Source organism: Trematomus bernacchii, unplaced genomic scaffold, assembly GCF_902827165.1.
Source record: "Trematomus bernacchii unplaced genomic scaffold, fTreBer1.1, whole genome shotgun sequence".
Lineage (NCBI taxonomy): Eukaryota > Metazoa > Chordata > Actinopteri > Perciformes > Nototheniidae > Trematomus > Trematomus bernacchii.
Window position 1 is genome coordinate 1,212 of NW_022987639.1, and position 25,788 is coordinate 26,999.

General features: G+C 44.6%; 1 protein-coding gene across 4 annotated transcripts in view; it reads left to right on the forward strand.

Moving 5' to 3' along the window:
* The first annotated feature begins 8,653 nt into the window (after positions 1–8,653).
* The window catches only part of LOC117484749 (plasma membrane calcium-transporting ATPase 3-like), a 69,720-nt gene continuing 52,585 nt past the window's right edge, over positions 8,654–25,788 (forward strand). For 3 of the 4 annotated variants that reach the window (XM_034133165.1, XM_034133166.1, XM_034133167.1), the window contains exons 1-5: positions 8,654–8,749; positions 12,465–13,293; positions 21,503–21,700; positions 23,417–23,674; positions 24,760–24,885. In XM_034133165.1, the coding sequence (XP_033989056.1) occupies positions 13,047–13,293; positions 21,503–21,700; positions 23,417–23,674; positions 24,760–24,885 (829 nt within the window). In that variant the 5' untranslated portion in view covers positions 8,654–8,749; positions 12,465–13,046. Of the gene's footprint in view, positions 8,750–12,464; positions 13,294–21,502; positions 21,701–23,416; positions 23,675–24,759; positions 24,886–25,788 lie in introns of those variants that run through there. The other variant, XM_034133168.1, reaches the window with a different exon arrangement.

Here is a 25,788-nt window from a genome sequence, read left to right on the forward strand (position 1 = left end):
CCCGCAGGTGGAGGTGGAGGACCTCGAGGTGGTCGATATGGACGATCTGGACGACGTGCCGTTCGAGTTTACCCTCCGAGGGACCGGGTGGTCGCCTTCGCGGAGGGGGAGGATGACGAGGATGAGGACGGCAGCAGATGGGCCGCCAGGCGGACAGCTGGTTGGGCGGAGGGGAAGAAACCTCTGCCCCCGCTGCCGCGGGACCGAGACACCCTGGAGTATTTGGACAAAATGTTCAGGCTCGGTGCACAGATGGCGGCTGCAGCAAATAATCTAGGCGTGTTGGGCGTCTCTTTGATTACTCCTCAAACAGACGCCCCCGCCCTCCCGCCTCAGGACGGGAGCGATTATCCGGACCGCTGCATAGGTCAGATGAACAATCTGATCCATGGAGTGGCCGCCGCAGCCGGGCGGGTGATGTCCTTGGCCGTAGCACCCTCCACCTCTTCGGCCCACCCCGTGGAACCGGCGTACCGGCACTCGCGGGGGCGGGCTGCTCGACCTCGGCAGACTCCGCAGCAGCAGAGAACGGCCGAGTGGGGGCGCTCCGCCATCACGGAGCTGACTGGCGGGGGGAGGAAGCGTCTCGACGGTTTCTCTCCACCCGGGACGCTAGGGCGAATCCCGCCTCCTCCCTATACAATGCACAGATCCCTATTGTGTCTAATAAAAAGGTTGATCTGTAACCAAGTCTGAGTGTCATTTGTTTTCACAATTCTGCACTCACACACAATGTTGACCGTACATATTCCCCACTCTCTACCCCGGTTATAGCTCCTGTAAGGGAGATAGCTAGTGGGCATGCGCAGATGAGAGATAAACCGCAGGAAGTGCTATCAGAGCCGGCGTATTACTGTCAGGGAACACACTACGCCTAGAGTAAATAATCAGAGTAATGCGCTTTACCGTAGTGGTAAAGGGAACATTATGGTGGAGCGCGCGCTCACACAAGAGCGTGCGGCGGTGCATTCAGGGACCTCAGTAAATAATCGGCCCTTTCTGTGTCGACCCTCCATAGGCAAATCTTCCCTTCACGGGGGGTTTTGCGGCGGAACGGGTCACCAGAGAGTATCACAGCTTCATATCTGCGGCCCCACAGCTGAGGGCTTGTCCATTAACACAATGTTATGGGGAATGGAAACTCAGCTGTGTGTTAACAAAGTGGATGGACAGGACGCTGAAACGGGGCTATTCACTCCAGTTTTGCAGCATTCCACCTCCATTCAGAGGCATGCGAGAGGTAAATCTGTCATCCCAGGAGGAAATGGGTTTCCTCTCAGCAGAGATTCAGGCTCTGGTGCAGAAACAGGCAGTGTCTGTTGTGCACCCTCAGCACAGAGAAAAGGGTCTTTATTCCATGTATTTCCTGGTTCTCAAGAAGACAGGGGAATTGAGACCTATTCTAGATCTCCGCAGCCTGAATCGCCACATCTCCTGCAGGAAATTCCGCATGTTAGCTCTAAAACAGTTAATGGGGCTAGTGCAACTGGGCGATTGGTTCACCACCATCGACCTGAAAGACGCGTACTTTCATGTGGAAATTGCTCCAGAGCACAGAAAGTATCTGCGTTTTGCCTTCCAGGGGATAGCCTATGAGTACAACAGATTACCGTTCGGCTACTCCCTATCCCCACGCACGTTCAGCAAATGTGTGGCCACTGCGCTCCAACCGCTGCGCATCCACGGCATGAGAGTTTTCTTTTACCTAGACAACCTCATAGTCATGGCCAGGTCCAGGGAACAGGCAATACTTTGCACAGCGCAATTGATCACACACCTAACCAAGTTGGGCTTTGCGATCAATTGGAAAAAGAGCACCCCCATACCTCACCAACAGGCGTTGTATTTGGGAGTGGTGCTCGATGCAGGCGCGCTACGCGCCACCCTGTCAGAGAGCAGACGTGCGTCCCTGCTTCGGGTGGTTCGCAGGCTGCGACAGGGGGGAACAGTGACAGCTTTAACTGTCATGCAGACTCTGGGTCTCATGGCGGCTGCTCACGTTGTGGTTCCGCTCGGGTTACTGCATATGCGACGCCTGCAGAGGTGGTTCTCCAGCCTGCGCTTGGATCCCAAGAGGCACAAACGACGTCTGGTGACCATCCCCCCCTCAGTGGAGGGCAACCTCCGGTTCTGGGGGTCCCCGGATCACCTCCGGAGGGGGTCTCCACTGGGACGGGTAACCTCCTACATCACAGTGTTCACGGACGCATCCAGAACAGGATGGGGAGGGACCTGCCTGAAGAGGGCTATAGGTGGGCACTGGTCTCTAACAGAGACACGACACAGCAACCTCCTAGAGCTACGGGCGGTAGTGTTGGTCTTCCAGCATTTCATGCCCCTAATTCAAGGGATACATGTACTGGTCAGGAGCGACAACAGCACCACAGTGGCTTATATCAACAGGCAGGGCGGAGTCCGCTCCGCCGCCTTGTTGGCCACAGCGGAGAGGCTGTGGTTATGGGCTTCAGAGGTGGTGTTATCTCTGAGAGCCCTCCATGTCCCGGGACTGGAGAACAGGGGGGCCGACCTCATGTCGAGGGACGGCCCCCTGCCCCGCAGTGGGACCTGCCGCTGGTGCTCGAGGCTCTGGTCACAGAACCATTTGAGCCTCTGGAGCTTTCCTCCCTGAAAGCACTGTCATGGAAGACAGCGTTGCTACTTGCCTTAACGTCAGCCAAAAGAGTGTCCGAGTTAACCGCTCTGTCGGTGCGCCCGAGTTGCTTGTTCATTCGGGGTGACCGGAGCGGGGCGACACTCAGACCGAACCCCTCCGTTGTGCCCAAGAGCTGAAGGAGTGCGTTCAGGTCGAGGGCTATTCAGTTGGGGGGTTTTAGTCTTCCACCCCATGGTGGGGCCAGGGAAGCTAAATTACACCTCCTCTGCCCGGTGCGTGCGTTAGCATGTTATGTAGAGCGCACGGCTGCCCTTAGACGCACTGAACAGCTGTTTGTGTGCTTCGGGGGCGGGGTAACTGGAAAAGCTCTGTCCAAGAAACGCCTGGCAGGCTGGCTCTGCGAAAGGCATTGCACACGCCTACAAGCAGGCGGGGAGAGCCTGCCCCGCGGGGGTCCGTGCACACTCCACACGGGCTGTGGCTGCGTCAACAGCTTTATTCAACGGTGTGAGTGTGGAGGAGATATGCACGGCGGCGTCTTGGTCAACGCCAGGCCCCTTCATAAAGTGTTATCTCTTGGATATGTCTGGCTCTTTCTCCGCGTCTGTGCTTGCTGGGGCAACACAGGACTGGTGAGGAGGGGGGGGGGTGCTGTGGGTCAGTGGGTATCTGACCCCCTCCCCGGGCGTAAATGCGCTTACGTTTTTTTCCGGGCCCCCTGGAGGGTCGCGGGGTGACGTAGTGCGCACTGGGCCCTCACAGGGCTGGAGGGCTCGCCTCACCTGCCTGGGGGCAGGAGGGGGAGAGCCCTCCACACTATAGTCTGTACACACTCTGCACAGGGTCAGTGTCTGAGTGTGGGGAACATGGGGGCACTTGCGCTCTCCCCGTGCTCCTTAGGGACTCGGGAGAGGTGGTGCATAGTGAACCCATACAGGGCTGGGGACTTTCTCTGTCTGCCTATAGGTAGACGGGGGGAGCCCTCAGTACTGTTTCCGAGCACACTTTTCGCGAGGTAAGCGTGTCAAGGTGTGCTCTGTCAGCCGCAGCCCGGACTCCACGGTTACGGCCCCTACACACAGCGGCGTGCGTTGACGCTTGGCGGTGGGCGTGTCTTGAGCTTGGGGAGTTTACGCGAGCAACGCGACCAACAACCAATCACATGAATCTCTCCTGTCAATTGCATAAAAGGTTTTACATGTCACACTTTATATGATGAACATTTATGACATTAATGTCTATGGTGCTATTTTACGCAACATTCCATGCTGGCTATATACTGTCTATGCTTGCTAGCTGTCCATTCAAACGAAGTACACTGGATATAAACTCCCCAAACAGGCGAAAACCTACCAGTTTCACCCACTGTCTCTGCCACCTCCCTCCATGCCTGGCTCCTCCGGTTTATATCCCGGTAGGTAAAGAGGGACTGGTCGTATAGCACCTGGTGATTCCCTACCGCCACGATTATTTTCTCCTCCATTTTTTGACATATGAGGAAATGAACTGCGGTCTGGCTCTCCCAACATACACGCGGTTTGATTGGCTAGCGCTTGTACTGGCAGATTTGCATACGCGGGATTTGATTGGCTGACGCTACGCTTTGCTCCCACAATGCAGTTCGGCAAAGCGTGACGTCACCCCATTCAAAGTGAATGGGCAGAAGCGTTGAAGCGGCAACGCACGCCGCCGTGTGTAGGCGGCGTTACAACCGAGGGAGAGGTGAGTGAAGCGCAGCGGCTGCTAAAGCCGGTCAGGGACAGTGAGGTGGAACGGTGTGTTGGACGACAATGCGTGTATACATCGGAGCTCCGCCCACTGTACCCATAGAATCCAGTAGAGGGCGGAGCCTGTGAGAGATATAACGAGGGGTTACGTATTGTAACCCTTGTTATATAAGCACAGGCGGAGCCCTCTACTCGGGGCACTGTCTGTCCTATACCGCTCGCTGAAGAGAGGTGTAGGATGACGGTCAGGAGGCGAGGCCTCCTTTTATACGGTGAGATGCGTGCGCATTCAGGTAGGCCCGCCCCGGGACCGGCTACATCTATAGAAGTCTCAGTAGGTGAATGCTTGCATGATAAGGTAGTACCCATAGAGTCCAGTAGAGGGCTCCACCTGTGCTTATATAACAAGGGTTACAATACGTAACCCCTCGTTTTTTGCATACTGTGCACCAATCACTCTGTGTATTGAGTTAAAGTCACACATTTTAGTCCATTGATACATTTCTAAAAGCTACTTTCCTAACAAACACGGTGCAGTTGTAGCAATCGCTACAGATCACATATCTGATCATCTGTGAAAAGCTAAATTATGTCAGAAATTGACACAGCTTTTTCTTGTGTTGAAAGACATCAGCAGGTCAATGTTACTTTGGTTGTGAACGCACCGAACTCTGTCTGTTATTGCTTGTATATCCTCCCTGTGTGTGTAACGTGTTTAAAAACACAACAGAGTGGGGGAAGACATTTCCCTCTGAGGGATTAATAAAGTATATCTTCTTCTTCTTCTACTTAGAAATCATAAGTGAACGGTCACATTAGGTTTGCCTGCAGTGAATGCTGACAGCTATGAGCTAGTTAATAGATTTATGATGGCATAGACAAATGTCTCCTATATAACCCACAGTATGGCTGTTACTTGTGGGTTATAGCATCATTTTATATCTGTATTGTGCTCTGGTAATTCGCACCCTAAGTACCTTAAGTACCTTAAGTACTGTTAATAACAGTCAACTTTTTTGTTGTTGTATTTAACTCTATGGTTTTACACAGTTTTTATAACCTGAAATTCACATATTTAACAATTCAATCCTCAAAGTAATACAAGTCAAAATGTGTTCAAATGTAGTTTTTTTTACTATAATAGGATAGTCAATACCTGTGTTTTTTCAGTTTATCAATGTAAAGTAGTGGTTAAATTAAGCAAAATTACAAAATATTTCTTTCTTTACTCATATATTTTCTTGCAATTAGATATGTTTTAAATGAGTATTAACAGTATTTTTTATGTATTTGACAGTGATATATAGCCATAACAAAAATGCAGCTACTTTTGCCAACAGAAAATCATTAATTTTACGGTTAGTTTTGTTAAATTCGCATTTAAAAACTGCTAAAAAACAGATAAATAATGTATTCCATTTATACCGTTTTTTTTTGTTTAAATACATCACACATTTCAATAAACCGTTTATTCTTGTCATTTTAATATGATTTCCTGTAATTATGAAATACAATAAAAAACAGTTAATTTTGTCATCTCCTGCTTTGTATTCTCCCAGAACTACACTTAAATGTTTAATAACAGCAAATGGAAAAGCTTTCATTGACTTAATACATGTTTTCATCATCATGTGTTCATCAATCAAGGATTTAGTAAGCTTGAATAAAATGTTACAGGTTTTTATTTTCATAACCAAAGTTCATAAAGAGCATTGTCAATAAACAGCAAAACTACTATTAATGAAGAAAAAAAGTACATAACATTACATACACTACATTTCAGAGGGAAATTGTTTACTTTTTAATTTATTAATTTAACAGTTCTTTCTAATCATTTTTCATACAAACATATGCTATGCCAAAGAGTACATGTGTTGTGACCGCTTGTCAAAAAGGCACCATCTAGTTTCAGATGATTTTATTTACATTTCTGGTCACGGTCCTAATAAAGTTGAGAAAAGTAAAACAAATTACAAATCTGTTTCTTCCCCTTCAGTCATTTACCCTTCATGATTATTATGTGATTGGCAGGGGCTTGGAAAAGGGTGGAAAAATAGTTGGCTTCTTAAGTAATTAAACTAGCTCATCCTGCACACATGTATGCAATACACATGCTTTACATTTTTTTTTTTTAAATGTTTAAAGGGTCGGTGTTCTTTTACCATTTGTTTAAAGTTTATATTAGAGTCCCCACAAGGTTCTATTACCCACCTGCTGTGCAGCAAATACTGTTAATCATTTAGTTTTAAACTTGGTTCATCTTAAAAACAGAAGTTCCCCTGCCACCGTAAAATGCAAGTTAACTGAACTGAGCTTCATTCATTTGTTGAAGGTCATCTTAAGAGTTATGTGTATGGTGGTCGACAGGTGCACGCGCTACAACAGTCAAAAACACTTCCTTTGGGAGAAATGCGCTGCTATTTAAAAAAAATGCAAATATAAAAACACAAATGTGCTGAAACAGATGCAAATGAAGAAGCATTTTTACCAACTTGACAACACATGACCAGCATTTAGAAAACATTGCAAAAATTCACCGCAAGGAGCTCAAAACCCAACAGAAACTGTTTCCAGGGGACACTATAAAGTGATGCACACAGCTTATTGTTATTGGGACGGTCACCGGAATCGTACGTAAAAGGTTTTATGGGCTTATTTTAACAATGTGATCACATGATTCTTTCATATATTTTGCAGATCTGCTGTAAGCTAGTTAGATAGCTAATTAAGTCATTTTAAATATACTGAAAAAACACTTACAGTTATGAAACCGACTAACTGTGTCTCATAATTATTTGTGTGAACAGAAAAATAATTTGTGTGTAATAAATATGTGATTTGTAAATGTATAACACACCATCCACAAATGCATTTAAAAGATTTGCAAACTCACAAAATGAGAGGATTGATTTTAATGCTATAGGTCTACATTCACTCGACTAGTCATTTAAAGTGAGGAGAACTCTTTTTTATCCACAATGATGGATTACATTCACTACATTTCTGTTTGATGCTTCACAATGCTAAAATACTTCTGTGATAGATATTTTCTTTCATTCTGTATCTGTAGGGGAAACTTCTGAAGCAATTGGAGTCAACACTCAGAGAGACACGAGGAGAGCTGGAGCTTTGATGGCAAACACTGATGGTTTATTTGGAGCTTCGGCCGGAGAATTCACAAGAGGCAAGACATGTCACGGGCCACGAGTTGAGATGCCACAATCAATTCTGAAGAACCCAGACCCATGTATTTAGCTAGTTCTGAGAGAATAATCAACATTGTGCATAACAAGATAGAATCATAACACCTCTATCAGCTGACGCCAACAGGCAGGAACAGGAAGACAAAACACTGAGAGCACAGTAGCCAAGGTTGCAGGTGCCTGTGCTCTGTCAGGACAGTATGAACTGATAAACTGGGTCAAAGTTATGGGCCTTGGGAAATATTTCCCCAACAGTATCTAACATATATTTTGCATCAAAAAGATAGATACAGACCAGCAGGCTTGTTTAGGATCATCTGCATGTCTGTGTGAGTATTTAAAATCATGTTAATAGTTAATACCCAGAGCAGAACGTACACTGCGGTGTGTCTGCTGTCGTCATCACGCAGCCAAGTAGGTGGGATGACGTATACAGCCCCGGCCCCTCCCCCTCCCTTCCCTCACTCGGTTCTTCCTCGGATGCTGAGACCGAGCTCCTGTGCACGCGGGCTCTCGCAGTGGCTCAACCCCTCCTCCTCCTCCCCTTCTTCCTCCAAAGATGTCGCATGAGCTGCTCCTCTCACCGCGGCGTCTGTTTTCTTTTTGTGTTATCATTTTCTCACATGCCCTTAACACTTCCTAACCTAATTCTGTCAAATTAGCAGCTCTCACCGCTGGGAGCAGAACCCCTGTCTCGGGGCACGGACTGCCTCCCCCCTCCTATCAACGGAGGTGTTTAAACCCTCAACCCGGCGCATTCCTCTCTCTCTATCGCGCTCGCGCGCGCTCGCGCGCGCGGCGCGCGCGCGCGCGCTCTCTTCTATCTCCTTTCGCTCTCTATCGCTCTCGCTCTCTCGGCACACACAACACACACACACACACACACACACACACACACACACACACACACACTCTCTCTCTTTCTCCCTCCCTCTCTCCATCACTCTCTCTCCCTCTCTCTCTCTCTCTCCTCCTCGCTGCAGAACTCCGGCGACCATCCGTCAGTGTGGAGCGCGCGGAGCGGAATATTCATCAGCACCGTCGTCGTCTTTCATCCCTCCGTCGTGGACTCCAGCAAGCCCGGTCCCCCCCTGTGTCCCTTCATCGGTCCGGGACATTCTCCGCCTCCACGCACACGCAGATTAACGGGATTCTGCCCTCCTGCTCGCGCGCTGATGCTGATGTCCTTGAGCTCGGCCTGCACGGTGAGTCGGTGAGTCCGTGCGTGCCCGCGTGCGTGACTGTTATTTACCCCGGGCGCCCGAGCGCGGTGTTAATAAGGGGAGATGGTGAGGTTCATCAGGGCAGCAGTGGTGTTTTTTTTTTACCGGACTTAGGACTGTTAAGCAGGCCTGATGTGGAGCTCACTGCACAGGCCTTCAGCTGTGATAACAGCTATGTAGTAGGACATACCATAATGCTCCGGCAAACAGCGCTCTGACATGATAAGATATAAGGCTATGTGAGTGCGCCTGTGAGCGCGACGATGTGCCTGTGTAGAGCTCATGATACATATCCATCCATCCCTCCCTTCGTCCATCCATCGTGTCCGGGCAGTGGTGCGGGCTGCCTCCCACTTCTCCCGGCTGTATGCTGGGGATCAGTGGCGTTGTCTGTCTCGATTACGGCGCGTCGCACCTGCAGCGCTGAGCTGCGGGGGTGTACATTTGATCTGGTAATGATCTGTGGCCGGAGGGACCTCCCCGAGTCTGCCTGCTCAGGCTCGGTGTGAGTTCTGGCTGAGCCGGCCGGCGGTGGCCGGGCCGGTAACCTTGCGGAGGGACACAGGGTGAGCATGTGGCGCACCATAGGATACTCTCTCTCTGCTGGCGCTCTGAGCAGGCCTAAAGTGTGGCTTCTCGGCATGAATCACGATCTTGTTGCCATATGTGTGAGGAGGGGGAGAGCTAAGAAGCTCAGGCACGTCTGAAGGTGACCAGGAAAGGTCGTTCTGTGTGTGAAGCACGGTGTTAAACAGAGCCATTCCTGCTCAGGAGTGCACTGTCCTGCTGGCAATTGCATGTATTAAGAGTGTGTGTGTGTGTGTGTGTGGGGTGTGTGGTGTGTGTGTGTGTGTGTGTGTGTGTGTGTGCGTGTGTGCGTCTGTGCATGTGTGTGTCTGTGCATGTGTGTGAAATGGATACACATCAGTGGAGTCACTACTGGGACCTTTTTTCATTCTTCCCAAATCCAATCCCTAACAGTCACCATCCTCCTCCGCCTCATCCTCACTGTCAGCATCCTCTCGTGCTTCACTGTACGAAGCTGTGCTGCAGATCTCTGTCTGTTCTCCTGTCGCCGAGCCTGCGATGGCAGTGCTGTTACAGATACAAGGGCCCGCCAGAGGTGACCCCCCTCAGATGCCTGTCGAAAAGTAGGACTGCGTGTGCAGGTGTCCAAAACACTGTTCACACACGCACACACACAGAGCATGGGTCAACAAAGTCACTGTGAGGACAATTGTGAGCAAATAAGGTATAGGCAGGAAAACAAAAGTGCAGATATTGGTTAAATCAGATGTGCTCAAGTCTGTTTGATGTACCTAGACAGGTGTGTGTGTGTGTGTGTGTGTGTGTGTGTGTGTGTGTGTGTGTGTGTGTGTGTGTGTGTGTGTGTGTGTGTGTGTGTGTGTGTGTTGAGGAACAAAACTTTAGTTTTTTAATTTATATAATGCAGGCTCACATGTGCACACACACACATGCACGACACATCAGAGACAAACAGAGAGATGCGGTCAGAGTTAGTTGTGATAGTTAGGAGGCTGGACAGAAGAGCTTTTTTCTTGCGTGAGCATTATAAAATCAGACAGAATCAGTGAGTAAGAGAAACATGCTCGAATGGCTGAGTAAATAAATGATTGCAGTAGCAGAAAGCACATGGAGAGGGATGGCAACAAAATGATCATGATGATGAAGGCAGGAGAAAGATGGAAGAGGAGGGGGAAATAATAACAAGCAATGGGACACCACAAACCAAGGCATGACAAACGGCAAATCCATGCAGAGAAATACTGATAGATATATGGGAGAGCAAGGCAAATAAGGAAAGATGGAGCGGGAGGAAGCTTCAAAGGCAGAGCAGGGTGACTCAGTCATAAACTCACACTCTCAGTCAGGATAGAGGCATGAGAGAGGGAACGGGGGGAGAAGATGCAAGAGGCAGAGGGAGAGTGAGGAATAGAGAGGAGGGAGGAGAAGAAGAGGAATTAACGACGAGATCCTTATATAAAACACCCCGGTATGGCAGAATGTGGTTGTGTGTGAGAGTATTGAGTTACAGGCAGCGCTGATTGCTCATGTGAGGTGAGGCTTGGTCTCACTCCAGGAGGCTAAGGCTGCTGTTGTATAGGAGCGTACAACAATACCACTGTCAGGTCTGGTTTTAAGTAACATTACATGGGTTCATAAAGGATCAACGTGGGTACTAATCTTTTCTTTGAGTATTACCAACAATCCCATGAAAGGGTTAACCCTTATCCTAACCCAACAATGAACTGTGCTATAGAGCTTCGATGTTCATAAAGGATTAAAGACATTGTTGCAAATTCAACAGAGAACCAAATGTTGCTGTTTGAGAAACTACAAAAGTACAGTTTCCAGAAAATGACTTAGCATTCAATTCAATTAAATTAATGAATTTTAAAGATTTGTATCTTATGTCGGAACCAATGGGCTCAAGCTGCGAGTTGTGCCATGTTAAGGATTTGTTCTTTTCATAATTTTTAAATAATATGTATACTAAGAAAGAGTCAGAGCATAACTCAGCCAGGTGTGTCTTCCTCCCCCACCCTAAATAAAGAGTTGAGTCTCACTAAATTGTTCATCCCAGCTCCCTTACAGTGAAGGCATTTATGAATCACTTAAAATTGTAAATGGACTACTTAAATAGCGCTTTATCTGGTCTTCTCGACCCCTCAAAGTGCATTTACACACAACATGTCATTCACCCTTTCACATCTCATTCATACAGAGCAGTGCCATGCCATTGGGTGCAATTTAGGGTTCAGTATCTTGCCCAAGGATACGTCGACATGTTGACTGCACGGACTGGGATCGAACCCACAACCTTCTGGTTGAAAGACAACCGCACTCCTGCGCAGCCACTGTCACCCTATTTTGACCTTTTCAGAGCATTTTACCATCTTTTAATCCAGAGTTCTGGTTTCATGGCATGCAAAGTCACTGTTTATGTTGAGTCCCATGGCTCTCATCTGTAAAGCGGAGTATTAAGCAGGTAACTAGACTGATATTTAACTCAGGAGTTGTTGAAGGACTACTGTATTTATCCAGTATTTACGACACCTCAAAGCGCTTTACATTTAGAAGTCATCAGCATGCTAACATTCACACACACTCACACACCGTGGCTATAGGGAGCAACTTGGGGTTAAGTATCTTGCCCAAGGATACATCGACATGTTGCTGGGTAATACATCTGATACACACAGACGGGGTAATACGGGGATAATACATCAACCCACAACCTTCTGAATGAGAGACGACCACTCTACCTTGCAGCCACAGTGTCAATGAACTTCAAATTCTTACGAACACTTAAGATATTTTAATTTAACTGTTAAAAACAAATAATAGAAAATAACTGAGATGGACTCTGTAAACAAGAGACTCAGCTCCAAATGAATACAAGTAAATGAAATACGCCACTGTTGATGTACTTTATCAAATGTGCCGGTGCTCTGTTAACAGCTTGTTGTGCTGCCTCCAAGTGGCTAAAAAAAGGAAAACGTTTAAACATTGCATGGATTGCGACAAATGTGTTCACGTCGCTAAATGTTGTGGGACCACTGAGCACATGTCCAGGTGTTTTACAGGGCTGTTATCAAGTGAATCCAGTCTGAGTATAATGAGAGATCAATAGAGCTGATGTTTTATCTTTTGTTTTGATCTCATTCCCTCCCAGGTCCTGGTGGTGCAGAAGTAGCTACCTCTGAACTGGATCCACTTCCTGTCTCCAATTTATCAGCTGCCTTTGCATTGCTCACCCCTCTCTCCATCCGTCCATCACCCCTCCATCTCTGTCTGTGAGTCTGTCAGCCGTCCGCCCGTCTGTCCATGGACTGGCGGTGACCCTGGAGGGAGGGGGACAGAAAAGAGGAAAAAGTGGAGTCGCAGAGGAGACGAAGGATAGAAAAAAGCTGGATTCATTCAGACATCACGCTTCTGAAGTGCCCCTGCTTGCTATTCTTGATCCCCCTCACCCCCCTCCTCCTCCTGTTATGGAGAATTAAAGGAGCAGCGGGAGGCTAGGCCAAAAGTGAGGAGAAAAAAACATAAACCACCAGCGACCCCTCATTGCCCTCAAATGAAATAAAAAAGGGTTTAGCTGTATCGTTATAATCTCACATTTTTAAGTAAGAAATCAAGCAAACCAAGATTCTGATTGCACATGAACAACCCTCCACCAACCAAACGAAAGAGGAACTGAGTTGAGGACAGACTACGGAGAGAAAGGAGGACCAAAACAGAGAAGAACCTTACTGACATGTCAACAACTGCCACTATGGGTGAAATGGCAAACAGCGCGGTGGAGTTTTACCCCAAAGGGGCGCGAGGCACTGGCTCAGTAGGAAGGGCAGAAGGCAGCCAAGCAGGGGGAGACTTTGGGGTCACGGTGACGGAGCTCGCGGAGCTGATGGAGCTGCGAGGGACCGATGCCCTGCAGAAGATCCAGGAGAGCTACGGAGACACAGACGGGCTCTGCCAGAGACTACAGTCCAACACCACAGAAGGTGAGCGGCCATGAAGGGTTGAATGGTTGAAAAAGTAGATTGAATGAAATATGTAGGAGTAGATGGATGACTGGATGCGAGCCATAGGCGTCTTTTATACTGGGGACGCTGGGGACATGTCCCCTCCACTTTTGGAAATGGCCAATTTTGTCCCTACCACTTTGCATTCGAATAATTTGTTTAAAATGTTCTGAAAATAGAGTGCACAAATAATTGTACACTTTGAGAACACTTTTATTTGCACAAGAGAACATGTCCAATGTGGAGGACTGTTCTCACTCTCTGGGTGTCTTTCTGGTGACCCAAGTGGACACGTTTCATATTAGGAATAAATGAATAGAGAATAGTAAAGCAATTGCTGCTCCCGCTTGGCAGCAGCGTAGTTAGTGCACTAGTTTTTTTTTTAAAGTATTGTAAGCATAGGTATGTACAGTATATATGTTTGTTTGGGGGGGGGGCGCTTAATGCAGTGGTGTTTTGTTTTTTTTATCGGGAGAAAGTGTTCCTCCATTTTTTCTAACAATGAGACATGAGAGCCCATGTATGAAAAAACGGATGGTTGGGTGGATGAGATTCATGAAAGGGTGAATAGATTGCTGGCCTGATGGATGGAATAGCAGAGTGGATACATGGAGATGGGTTAACAGTGACATGATTAGGCACACTGAGATGAGTGGATGGATGACTCTTGGGTGAAGTCATACCACTGCATGAGTCCATTTGTTTAAGATCATTTTTATGCAACATTTAACACAAATGGAACACGACAGCATTCATTTAGCTTTACTCATGCATTATTCCTACACAGCACTTCCATCAAACAGTACAAACACATTGTATTCAGGGAGTCTAATCCTGGTTGGGATGGTCTCCTGGATGGATTGATTGGTGAATGGGTGATGGGATTATAATGGATGAATGGATGGAAAGTAAATCCACAAATGGATGAGCAGAGTAAAAGTGTACAAGGACTGACTAGAATCTCAAAAAGCACACCTGCAATAATGGCATAACAAGTGAAGGTCCAGGTAGAAGTGCAACTATTTTCATTGTTCTTTGAATGAATACAATAATGATGTTAGGGCAACACACACACACACACACACACACACACACACACACACACACACACACACACACACACACACACACACACACACACACACACACACACACACACACACACACACACACTAATGGACAAGAGCACTTTGATATAATTATGCTTGTCAAAGATCTTCAATCCCTACTTTAGGTAGAATTTGGGTTACTGTCTCTAGTCTCTCTCTGTGTGTGTGTGTGTGTGTGTGTGTGTGTGTGTGTGTGTGTGTGTGTGTGTGTGTGTGTGTGTGTGTGTGTGTGTGTGTGTGTGTGTGTGTGTGTGTGTGTGTGTGTGTGTGTGTGTGTGTGTGTGTGAGAGAGAGATAGATGGAGAAGAAGTGAGAGAGTTGGTGGGTGTTAAGTTACAGTAAGTCTGTGTTGAGTGTTGCTAATTCGATACTGTGAGCTGGTCAGGAATCAGTGCAGCAGGTCCCAACAAACCCAGCGCACACTTACACACACATACACACATACACACAGATTCATGTTTCTGCAGTTGTCCCTACAAAGCACAGTTGGCAAACAACCACACTAACGCTGCTCTGCATACACTTGGATTGGCTTGTTTGGCACTGTGCCGACTTTCACTAATTACATATTGGTGTCATCTTGCATGGTTAACCATGTTTCCAAAAAACATGTTCCTACCTGGGCCTGTCACATACTTTTGTTGGGTAATATATTGTGCCATAAATAATAGAGATACAACATTATTGTTATGTTAAGACAGTTGTATGGCACTGATTTTATGATAATAGTATTGCATAATAATTAAAGTACGCATTTTTAAAGATCAGTGGTAAATGTACTGTATTTATCCAGTATTTACGACACCTCAAAGCGCTTTACATTTAGAAGTCATCAGCATGCTAACATTCACACACACTCACACACCGTTGGCTATAGGGAGCAACTTGGGGTTAAGTATCTTGCCCAAGGATACATCGACATGTCGCTGGGTAATACATCGATACACACAGACGGGGGTAATACGGGGATAATACATCAAACCCACAACCTTCTGAATGAGAGACGACCACTCTACCTTGCAGCCATAGTGTCAATGAACTTCTTTGAAATTCTTACGAACACTTAGACATTTTAATTGAACTGTTAAAAACAAATAATAGAAAATAACTGAGATGGACTCTCTGTCTCTGTAAACAGATATGTCATGTCATGACATTCCTATAGGGAAAAGTGTATTCTCCAAAACGGGCAATATCCAGGTCAAAATGATATGGTAATTTATATAATTATCGTATATATATATATATATATATATATATCCATACATGAATATCCTACGATAAGTATATCAATTAAGAACATATGTATTGTAAGATAAGTCGATAATGAGACATTGTAGATGGTAAAATGTTATGCAAACCTGTTGAACTGTGTGGCGATCAAACGTTTTATTATTTCCTGAAAATGTAATCAAATGTGCAATAACCAGATCAAAAATGTCATAAAATACAATGATGTAAAAACCTGACCAATAATGTCATTCAATGTCAACTCTTATTCTAATAGCATTTCACTTTAGTTGAATGCATCTTTTCCTGATAACAATGTGCGCTTGCACATTTTTGAAAAAACGTTTACATTAATTTATTATTGGTCAAAATGATGGTCCGGACATTTAATTGCATTATTGGACAAGGGTATTACACTATTGGCTCTTGGTACATTTTCTTTGAGGTTAAATGCTTTTTTAAATTTAAATGTTCAGGCACTATAACATTTTCAGCTAATAACTACTTTATAGAATGCTACAAGCCATAATGTTACATTTTATATAAGAACATACATACGTTTTACATAAGTGTTGTCACTGAACCAAGCTGTGCAACTACAACAGGAACTGCCATGCATTCCGTTTCTTTATTCAATCAAATTAAAATCTTGTAATGTATCATTCATAATAGTAGCACAGTGTCAGATCTCATAGTTCTTTTAACGTTTACATTTGCTGCATCGGGTTTCATGTTTAACAGCTGTGAAGTGCGCAGTAAACATATCTACACAGGCGAAAGTAGGGGCAAGCAATCAGATTTGTGGTATAAGAGTCAAATAGCGCAACAATGGCCCCTTTTTATGAGAACATGCACCGAGTCTGAGGAATATAGTTACTGTTCTGTTATGTCTAATTGGCAGGGTCAGCTCTAGAACAAATCGAATGGGGGGGGCAATCATTTACCACAGGGGGGGGGGGCACACACTGCCGTCCACAACCAACACACAAACACCAACGCAACTTCAATTTCAAAACATGCTGTAAAGTCTATTGTCTTTCACACACACTGTAGTGTAGTGCTATTTTGTAGCGCACCTATGACTTGTGCAGACATGCACGGTTGTGGCACGACCACCCAAACAGAAACATATGGACATAGGCCACCATATAAAAAGTGTGCAAATGTATTTAGTATCCTATCCATGTGAACATGTTTTAGGTGGAGGGTGGACCTAACTTCATCTAGGGCACATGTGTCAAACTCAAGGCCCGGGGGCCAAATCAGGCCCTTGGTGGATTTAATTTCGGCCCGCAGGATAATTTCTAATTACTATTAGATCTGGCCCGCCGGTATATTGAACGCACACCTTCACTCAATCCTGAGGATTTCCTCAGCTCAGAGCCTGACCCCAAACATTGATGAACTTGCACTCAAGATGAGATGCCAAGTATCCGACTTGAACTAGCATCACAGAGCAGCAAACTGAGTTGCAATGGATGTTTCCTTCTGCACTTTGTTTCTCACGACAACAGGGCATGTTTGGTTTTCTCTTTGAGGGAAATTGTTTTTTTGAAGCTGTTTCTGAAGGCCTGTGGAAAAATGTAATCATAAGAAATGACTCTGGAAAAGCTTCACATAGAGCCATAAGAAATGAATGCAACTGATTATTTAATGTTGTTTTTATAGGCAATCATTTAAGCTTTGTTAGTTCCAGGTTTAATACTGTATGTGCAATAAGTTCATTTCAATAAGTTTTGCAATAAACATTGAACCAGTCCGGCCCTCGACTAGTACCGATTTTTTAATTTTGGCCCACTGTGTATTTTAGTTTGACACCCCTGATCTAGGGGGTCCGGGGGCATGCTCCCCCCGGAAGATTTGTTTTAAAATATTGAAGTTAAAAGCATCAATCTGGTGCACTTTGAGAGCAACATGGAGAGATCTATGGATACATCTCTCAACACCCATATGAAACAGAACTGTAAACAGATTTACTTTTTCTTTATGGATATTTTACAAATCACTCCCCTTTTAAACTTTATTCTTTTTTACTGTCATATAGTATTTCATACCAGTTTTTAATGTATTCTCTTATTTTTTAATAACTATAATGATCATATAAAGGTGTTCCTCGGAAATACTTGTTTACATAAATGGTGACCAAACCGTTTGAGACCCACTGAGATAACTTACACTTAAGTTAAGTATCTAAGCCCTGAATGGACAAAGCCCAAAATACCTCTGTGACCTCATCCGTACCCAGACATCTACCCGCTCTCTACGCTCCAGCCACGCTCCTCTTCTTTACATCCTCCGCACACGTCTCCGAACTCTGGAACTCCTTCCCAGATCAGCTGAGATCTGCCCCTTCCACCGAGGTCTTCAAAACCAGCCTTAAGACCCTCTTCTTTCGGCAGGCCTTCCAATAAACTTGGAGCATGGTACACCTGTAGTATTGTCATTTTTATCGCTATCTCCGACTTTTATTTTATTTATTTATCTTTATTTAATTTTATATTTAATTTTAATTTTTATTTAATTTTGTTTTAATTTTTAATTTGTATTATTATTATTGTTTTAATCTCTCAAATTGTATCAGTGTTCTTTGCTGTGAAGCGCTTCGAGATTTGTCTTGTCCTTTACCTCACTGAGCTGTAGTTATCTGAGCCTCTCAGTCTGACAGGAGAGGACTCTCCTCCACCTTGGTGTAGAAACAGCTCTTTATAACCGTTAGCATAGCTAGCTAACCAGATGCTAACAACAACAAAATGCGCTCGTGCCACACACACACAGAGCCGAGCTTGAATGAAACACAGAGACCCAGAAGTACTTGTACTGTACTGTATCATATTATTTTCGATGACTTTACTGTATAATCAGTGTAACAGATGAACAGATCGCCATTGGGCTTACAACTTTCTTTCTTTCTTTAGCCTTTATTTAACCAGGTTAAAAATCCCATTGAGATCAACGATCTCTTTTTCAAGGGAGACCTGCAGTACATTGGTTACACATAAAAACAACAGAAAACAAAAAGGACATCACAATAATTACAGGGGTACAAATTAGCAACCTATTTACAATGACAGGTATCTAATAACATTTCATCCAGCCGTGCTTTAAAATGATGCAGGGGAATCAAAATGCTAAACACACAGCCACGTAATGACAACAAAACAAAGGTCGGGGGTCATTGGTCTAGCAACACACCAATCAACGAGCAGCAGTGAGCACACCTCAGGCTGTGTTTTTTATTTGTATTCTTTATTTCTGATTTATTTCACATAAAAAACATTTAGTGGAAACGTTTTTCACTTATAATATGATAACAAAAAACAAAAAAACGGCAAAGTGGCAGGGCTTGCCTGCCCTGCGTTGGGGGGGCACAGTGACTCGTTTGGGGGGGCATGGCCCGCGAATGACCCCCCATGAAGCCGACCCTGCTAATTGGAGAGAGGTTTATTATTTCGTTTTAAGCCAGATAATGCAGATAGAGCCTCTGTCCAATGTTTTTTGTAGTACCCCGCTCTGATGTTAGGCAAGAGCTGCTGCCTCTTCCTAGTATAATTACAATAACACTGATCACAGAGGAGGAACAGGAATTGGCAGATCACAAAGACAGATGTAAAGCATGGGTATATACATGGGAAAATACTCATACTAACAGAAATACATATTTAGCATCGGTGCTACAAAAATAGATTGCGTACTGTATGACACACACACACACACACACACACACACACACACACACACACACACACACACACACACACACACACAACACACACACACAAACACTGGAGTAACGCAAACATTATGATGCAATTGATACTGAGCATCATTTGTAATACACAGAGTGGGGGTTAAACCAATACAGAATGGGATATTACTCTTTATGTCTCTCTCTCTCTCTCTCTCTCTCTCTCTCTCTCACACACACACACACACACACACACACACACACAACACACACACACACACACACACACACACACACACACACACACACACAGCACACACACAACACACACACAACACACACACACACACACACACACACACACACACACACACACCAGAGAGATATGGATACCCCATCGCTGCAGGATGAGACTGCTATATCCACATTGAAGGCACAGAAAAGAGGAGGCGGAGAAATGATGTAAAGGAAAGAGGGAATGAGAGAAAGAAAGTGTGTTTGTATAAGCGTGTGTGTGTGTGGTGGGGGGGTGCCGTTGTGGGGGGGAAGGGTTGTGAGGAGTGAAAGCTAGAATAGCTTGCCGCATTGTCAAGGACACATCAAGGAGAGATTGAGAGGGGGAGAAAAAGAGAGGAGGAGAGCCAACGAGTGAGGATGAGGAGGAAGGGAGGAACAACAGGATGGGTGAGAGATGGAGGGAGGGAGGGAGGATGGACTAATGGAAGCAGGACACAGCTCGCTACGATTACTCAGCATAAGGTCACCTGTTTCTCCCTGCCTCTGAACCCTGTTGAGCATCGTACTGCCACACCAGTGAGGCAGAGCGCTGCGGAGCTGCATGAGTCCCTGCGGCACATCGGAGCAGGATATCTGTGCACACGCAGGCAGACGGACAGAAGGACAGACGGACAGACGGACACACACAGTCACAGATCACGGCCAACCACAGCATACAAATTGCCATTCCCCCTCCCTAACAGCCAATACAAAAAAGTAAGCTCTGCTCTAAAGCAAGCACACTGAAGAAATGACATCACCTGTTGCTGGGCAGAAACCTGTTAGAGACAGGAAGCCCTGGACCTGATATAATGGTCACCATGGAAACTGAATTACTTAGAGGGGAGGTCGAAGGGGGAGAGGATGGAGAGGATGGAGATGTGAAGAGACCGAGTTTTGAGAGGGGAAGTAAAGTTGGAGTTAGCAGCGTAAAGTCCTACATTTTTGGGGGATTCTTACATGTTGTGTGAGTGACTTGTGCCTGTGTGTCCTGGCATTAAACTCTTAACTGCTCAACACTCTTTATCTACACCTTTATGGATGACAGTGAACCCGGGATATTTAATATGTCAAGGATTCACTTAAGCCCGCGTCACACTGTCCCGAAATTGACACCAGATGGACACACGATAAAGGAAATGTTCAAATTCGGCTCTGATCGTAACAACATCGGGCCATTCGTGAGGGCATCTTAAGCCATCGTATGACCGCCGGTGGAGATTCATGTAAACATATTATGTAAATACCATCGGGAGGTCACGTGACGCCTTCGTGACCTAGTTTGAACGCATCGTACTCTCAATACGATGCGTCGTGTAGCCATCGTGTGGCCTTCGTGTGTCCTGCGGGTATAAACTACTATAAAAATGCACATCTTCGTGTTGCCTTCGTGTGTGGTTCGGGTGCCATCGTGCAATCTGTAGGCATCGTACTTGCTTCGGCTGTTGCTTGGCTGTTGACCAAGTTCGGGGCCATCTTCGTGCGAAATTCACAATTCCATATTCGTGTGTCCATCTGGTGTCAATTTCCGGACAGTGTGACGCCAGCCTTACTGAAATACTGAAATAAACCTTTAAAACTTTCATTTAAGGGGGAGATACTACAGGTGAATAGGAAATCTGAACTGATTAATATCATCACGAAGCTACCCCAGTTGAAACATTAAGACCATTTATTTTTGCATAATGCTTTCTTAAAGGCATTATTGCACATTTTGCCTGTAGTGTCTAATGTTAAAATAGAATAAGACTCACTTGAGTTGTGTATTTCCCATTGTGTGTGCAGACATGTGTAGTTTATTCTTGCTGAATTTGTGATTTTATTACTTTATTTACAGAAAGAAATGTGCTAACACTTGTCTGTCCCTTCATGCGTCTCTGTCTCTCAGGTGTCAGTGGAGACCCAGCAGACATTGAGCGTCGGTGCCAAGCGTTCGGCGCAAACTTCATCCCCCCGAAGAAGGCCAAGACATTCCTGGAGCTGGTGTGGGAGGCCTTACAGGACGTCACACTCATTATCTTGGAGGTTGCTGCCATCATCTCCCTCGGACTCTCTTTCTACCAGCCTCCAGGAGGTGATACCGAAGGTGAGAGCAGGGCCAGGAGGGGCTGGGCAGCAGGGTGTGGGAGGGGATGAGAGGAGGTTAGGCAGTAAGGGCAATAGTTGGGGAGAGACATAGAGAGGTGGTGAGGAGGATGAATCATCATTTGCCTTTTTGATAAAGGTTAATTTTTAAATGTAATTTTTCTGTGACACAAGTAACAAAGAAACATGAATTGACAAGTCCATCCCAATTCAATCTGCTGATGAAGACTGTAAAATGCTGTAAAAAATAGCTAGTAAGTGGACCTTGAGTTAGTATAATTTGGTTCATCTCCAAGAATAATCTTTGACATTCAAGAGGGATAAAATCAGCAAACTTACTCAGTAATCTCACTCAGACAGCAATATGTAAATTCCCCGTAAGTGGTCATACAGTCTGCATAAGGCTGTAGCAGCAAAACCAATAATTGTTTAATAAAAAAAAATGGTTATGAAGGAATGGACTACGGACTACTTAGTGTAACAGTAAAACAAGTAAAGAACAGCCATAACGTCAGCCCAATGAACAACATTGCATATCAAACTTTGCTAATATTAACCACCATAAACTAGGAGTCATACCAGACCAAGTAGCACTGCAGCAGCACAATATTCATTGAGATCTGTTTTGCGCTGTAACCTCTATTCTGTTGATAAAGTAGGTCAATTCTTTTTTATTCTTGCGCCTTTAAAATAAAGCACACTGAAACAAAAGACCAGTGACACATAGCACTGGTGATAGGGAAGAGCCTTGCTAAAATGACCTCAACAATTGCACACTAACTGACCCAAGACCATTTCTTAGGTTTGAATACAGATATCAGTTATTTATTACATATACATGTCACATAAAAAATGATTTGATCATTATTGAAATTGTGTATAAATGTGGGTGGATATGTTGTGACGACTGACATAGCATGAACCAGTAACGTTAGCGTTAGCTAAACACAATCAGGTTTTGATTCCTCAGTGGATTTAAGCAAAATGAGAGGAAGTATTTACAATGTTCAAAAACATTTGAGGGGTCAGTTACTGCGCTGTCACAATGTAACCTCTTAATGCTGAAGAGGAGTTGGCACATGAGCTGTTTTAAGCTAAATGAACAGATGTTAGCAGGCTATCCACATCACCCTGGGATTTACTGTCACAGAGGAACAGCAAGGCTGGTTTAAGCGAGGCCGCTCTTTTGTTCTTACATAGTTATATTACCTGCATCTTGCAGTGATACATTTGGCTGAAGAAACAAAAAGCTTAATGGTTGCCATTAGCTCTCATTGTGTGTTTACCACAGTGAGAGGTCCTCATAGAGAGGATGTGGGCTCAGTGAACAGGACGCTGTGCCTCTGTCTGAAACCAACTAGTTCCCATAGAAAACCGCAGCACACACAAACACATTTATTTAGTTAGGTAGCAATAATCTAGGTATTGAATAATCGTTTAAATAAAAGTAAATTATATAAATATTTTTAAAACTGTAGAAAGAGCCAGCCTCCTTTAGGAGGTTTAGAAATCTGTCCTCTTTCAGTTTCAGCTTGACCCATTTATTTAAATTTGGATCGCAGGTTGTCTTTAACTTTACTTTCCATCATACATCCAATAAATTAAGGGAAATAAAAAAACAGCTGGTACTTTGAGTAGGTTAAATACAAATATATCACGTCTGGCTGTATATTTCACAACAAATCTAACCAAGTTTCCTCTGCCGCCCTCTCTCCAGCATGTGGGGTAGTGCAGGGGTCTGCAGAGGATGAAGGCGAGGGGGACACCGGCTGGATCGAGGGCGCCGCCATCCTACTGTCTGTCGTGTGTGTTGTCCTGGTGACGGCGTTTAATGACTGGTCCAAAGAGAAGCAGTTCCGGGGTCTACAGAGTCGGATCGAACAAGAACAGAGGTTCGCTGTGGTGCGTAAAGGAAATGTCATACAGATCCCGGTGGCTGACATGGTGGTGGGGGACATGGCCCAGGTCAAATACGGTAAGGAACCCATCATGAACGCTTATTGCAAAAAGGAGCAGCATTATATAAATAGTTTACTGCTAACCCCATTTATACCTTTTTTGCTTTGACTTGAAATGGTAAAGCCTGCATTTGTGCAAAAATAAATGATATCTCTTTTTTAACAGGAAGTTGTAATGCTCCTGTCTGGACCTTTCTGGCTCTTGACACAATTTTAAAAATATATTACAATATCACAATGTAACTAAGTTGCATCTTAAAATACACTGTTCCTGCTGGGAGTTTGATGAGAATGTACATACCATGTTGATACAGCCAGCAGGCAATTAGCTTAGCCTAAAGACTGGACACATCTCAGCTAGCAGCTAGGCAGACCCTTTCCAAACATTAACATTTCCCAAAGTCACCTCCTGGCCATTCAACCTTCTCATCTAAGTCTGCAGAAAAGCCTATTTACTCACTGTAGGAACTACTTCTGCTACACCTGTACTCAGAGGTGGGAAGTAACTAAGTACATGTATTCAAGTACTGTACTTATGTACAATTTTGAGGTACGTGTACTTTACTTGGGTATTTCCCTTTCATATTACTTTATACTTCTACTCCAACAGCTTTATCTACTTTGAACAAAATGCATCCCTCAATATTAAACTAGTGGACGAACTTTTTAAGTCAATGAAAGAGTCCAATTATTTAAATATTTTACATATAGTCAATCAGAGCTTTTTGTCTACAACAGTAACATGTTAGAAATTGCACATATATAAATATCATTATATTCACACATAAAGGTCATTTCTCTGCACAATGATTACTTTGACTTGTTATACTTTGAGTCCATTTAGCTGATAACTGATTGAATGAAAAACATTTTGAAAGTAGGACTTTGACTTTTGACCATAATGTATTGGTACTTTAACTCAAGTAATGCATTTGAATACTTCTTCCAGCACTGCCTGTAGTGCCTCTCTGTATCATGTAGTGGTATGCATAGTGTCCACACAAGATATTGATACATAAATACCTCTGTTGAAATGTCCCTAACTATAAAGGAAATAAACTGTAGGCTGAATCAACTGTGATCTGTGCACGTGTGTGTTCAGGGGACCTGCTGCCAGCTGACGGTGTGTTGGTCCAGTCCAACGATCTGAAGATAGATGAGAGCTCTCTGACCGGAGAGTCTGACCACGTAAGCAAGTCAGTGGACAAGGACCCCATGCTGCTCTCAGGTTTGTGTTTACTCATAACGTTTGTTTGTATTTGCACTCCAACCTGGTAGGCCTACTACTTAGAGGAAATCAAATGGTATCCATTTTTTTCTGTATCGTTATAGATACATTTCAGTGGACACTATAACTGAAGACCTAAATATTCTTAATGGTCCGATTTATATAAAACCTGTCTCTAAAGTGTTTGGCTGAAACACCAAACAGATCATTGTAGCATCCCATAATCCCCTCTGTTTCAGCCCTGTTCCAAAAGTGCTGATTCTGTGTCTGTAGCTTTAAATGCTAAGGAGCTGCTGCTGGCCACGCCCCTCTGAGAGATGATTGGCTTAAAAAACACAATGGTGCTCTAGAGGGATATTTAGGTGATACGTTCGGTCGGATTTACATTGGTTAGTTAGTGGCTAACGGTTGCCCAACCCAACCAAAACATTGTGACTTCACAAAGTGGCTAAATCTGATCAGCTCATTTTCAGACAGGTTTTTAGATAGGTGGATAATTTCCGAATCTCTTAACACACTGGGGACTCATATTTATGTATAAAAGCCATGAAAAAGTGGATTTTGGGTGAATGAAATAAACACCTGGCAATTAAATTAAATTAAATACTATAGCAGGGAAATAAATACTACTAAATGTTACATTTTTATTAGGGCTGTGTCACAATGGTTCAACTTGTTAGGCTACTTGTTGCCCAATTTCTGTGTGTACATGGAATGGATTCATCGACACAAAATAATTATCAACCAGTCCAGTTCCCCTCAGCAACTTTTAAGTACAATTCCTCCCATCCTCCCTCAAGCGACAGCAACCGGCTGTTTTCAGTGAAACATATCTGGTAAACCTGCCTAGCACCAATCGGTATCTTGGACCACTTGGGGATGCACCATTACCTAATGAACATA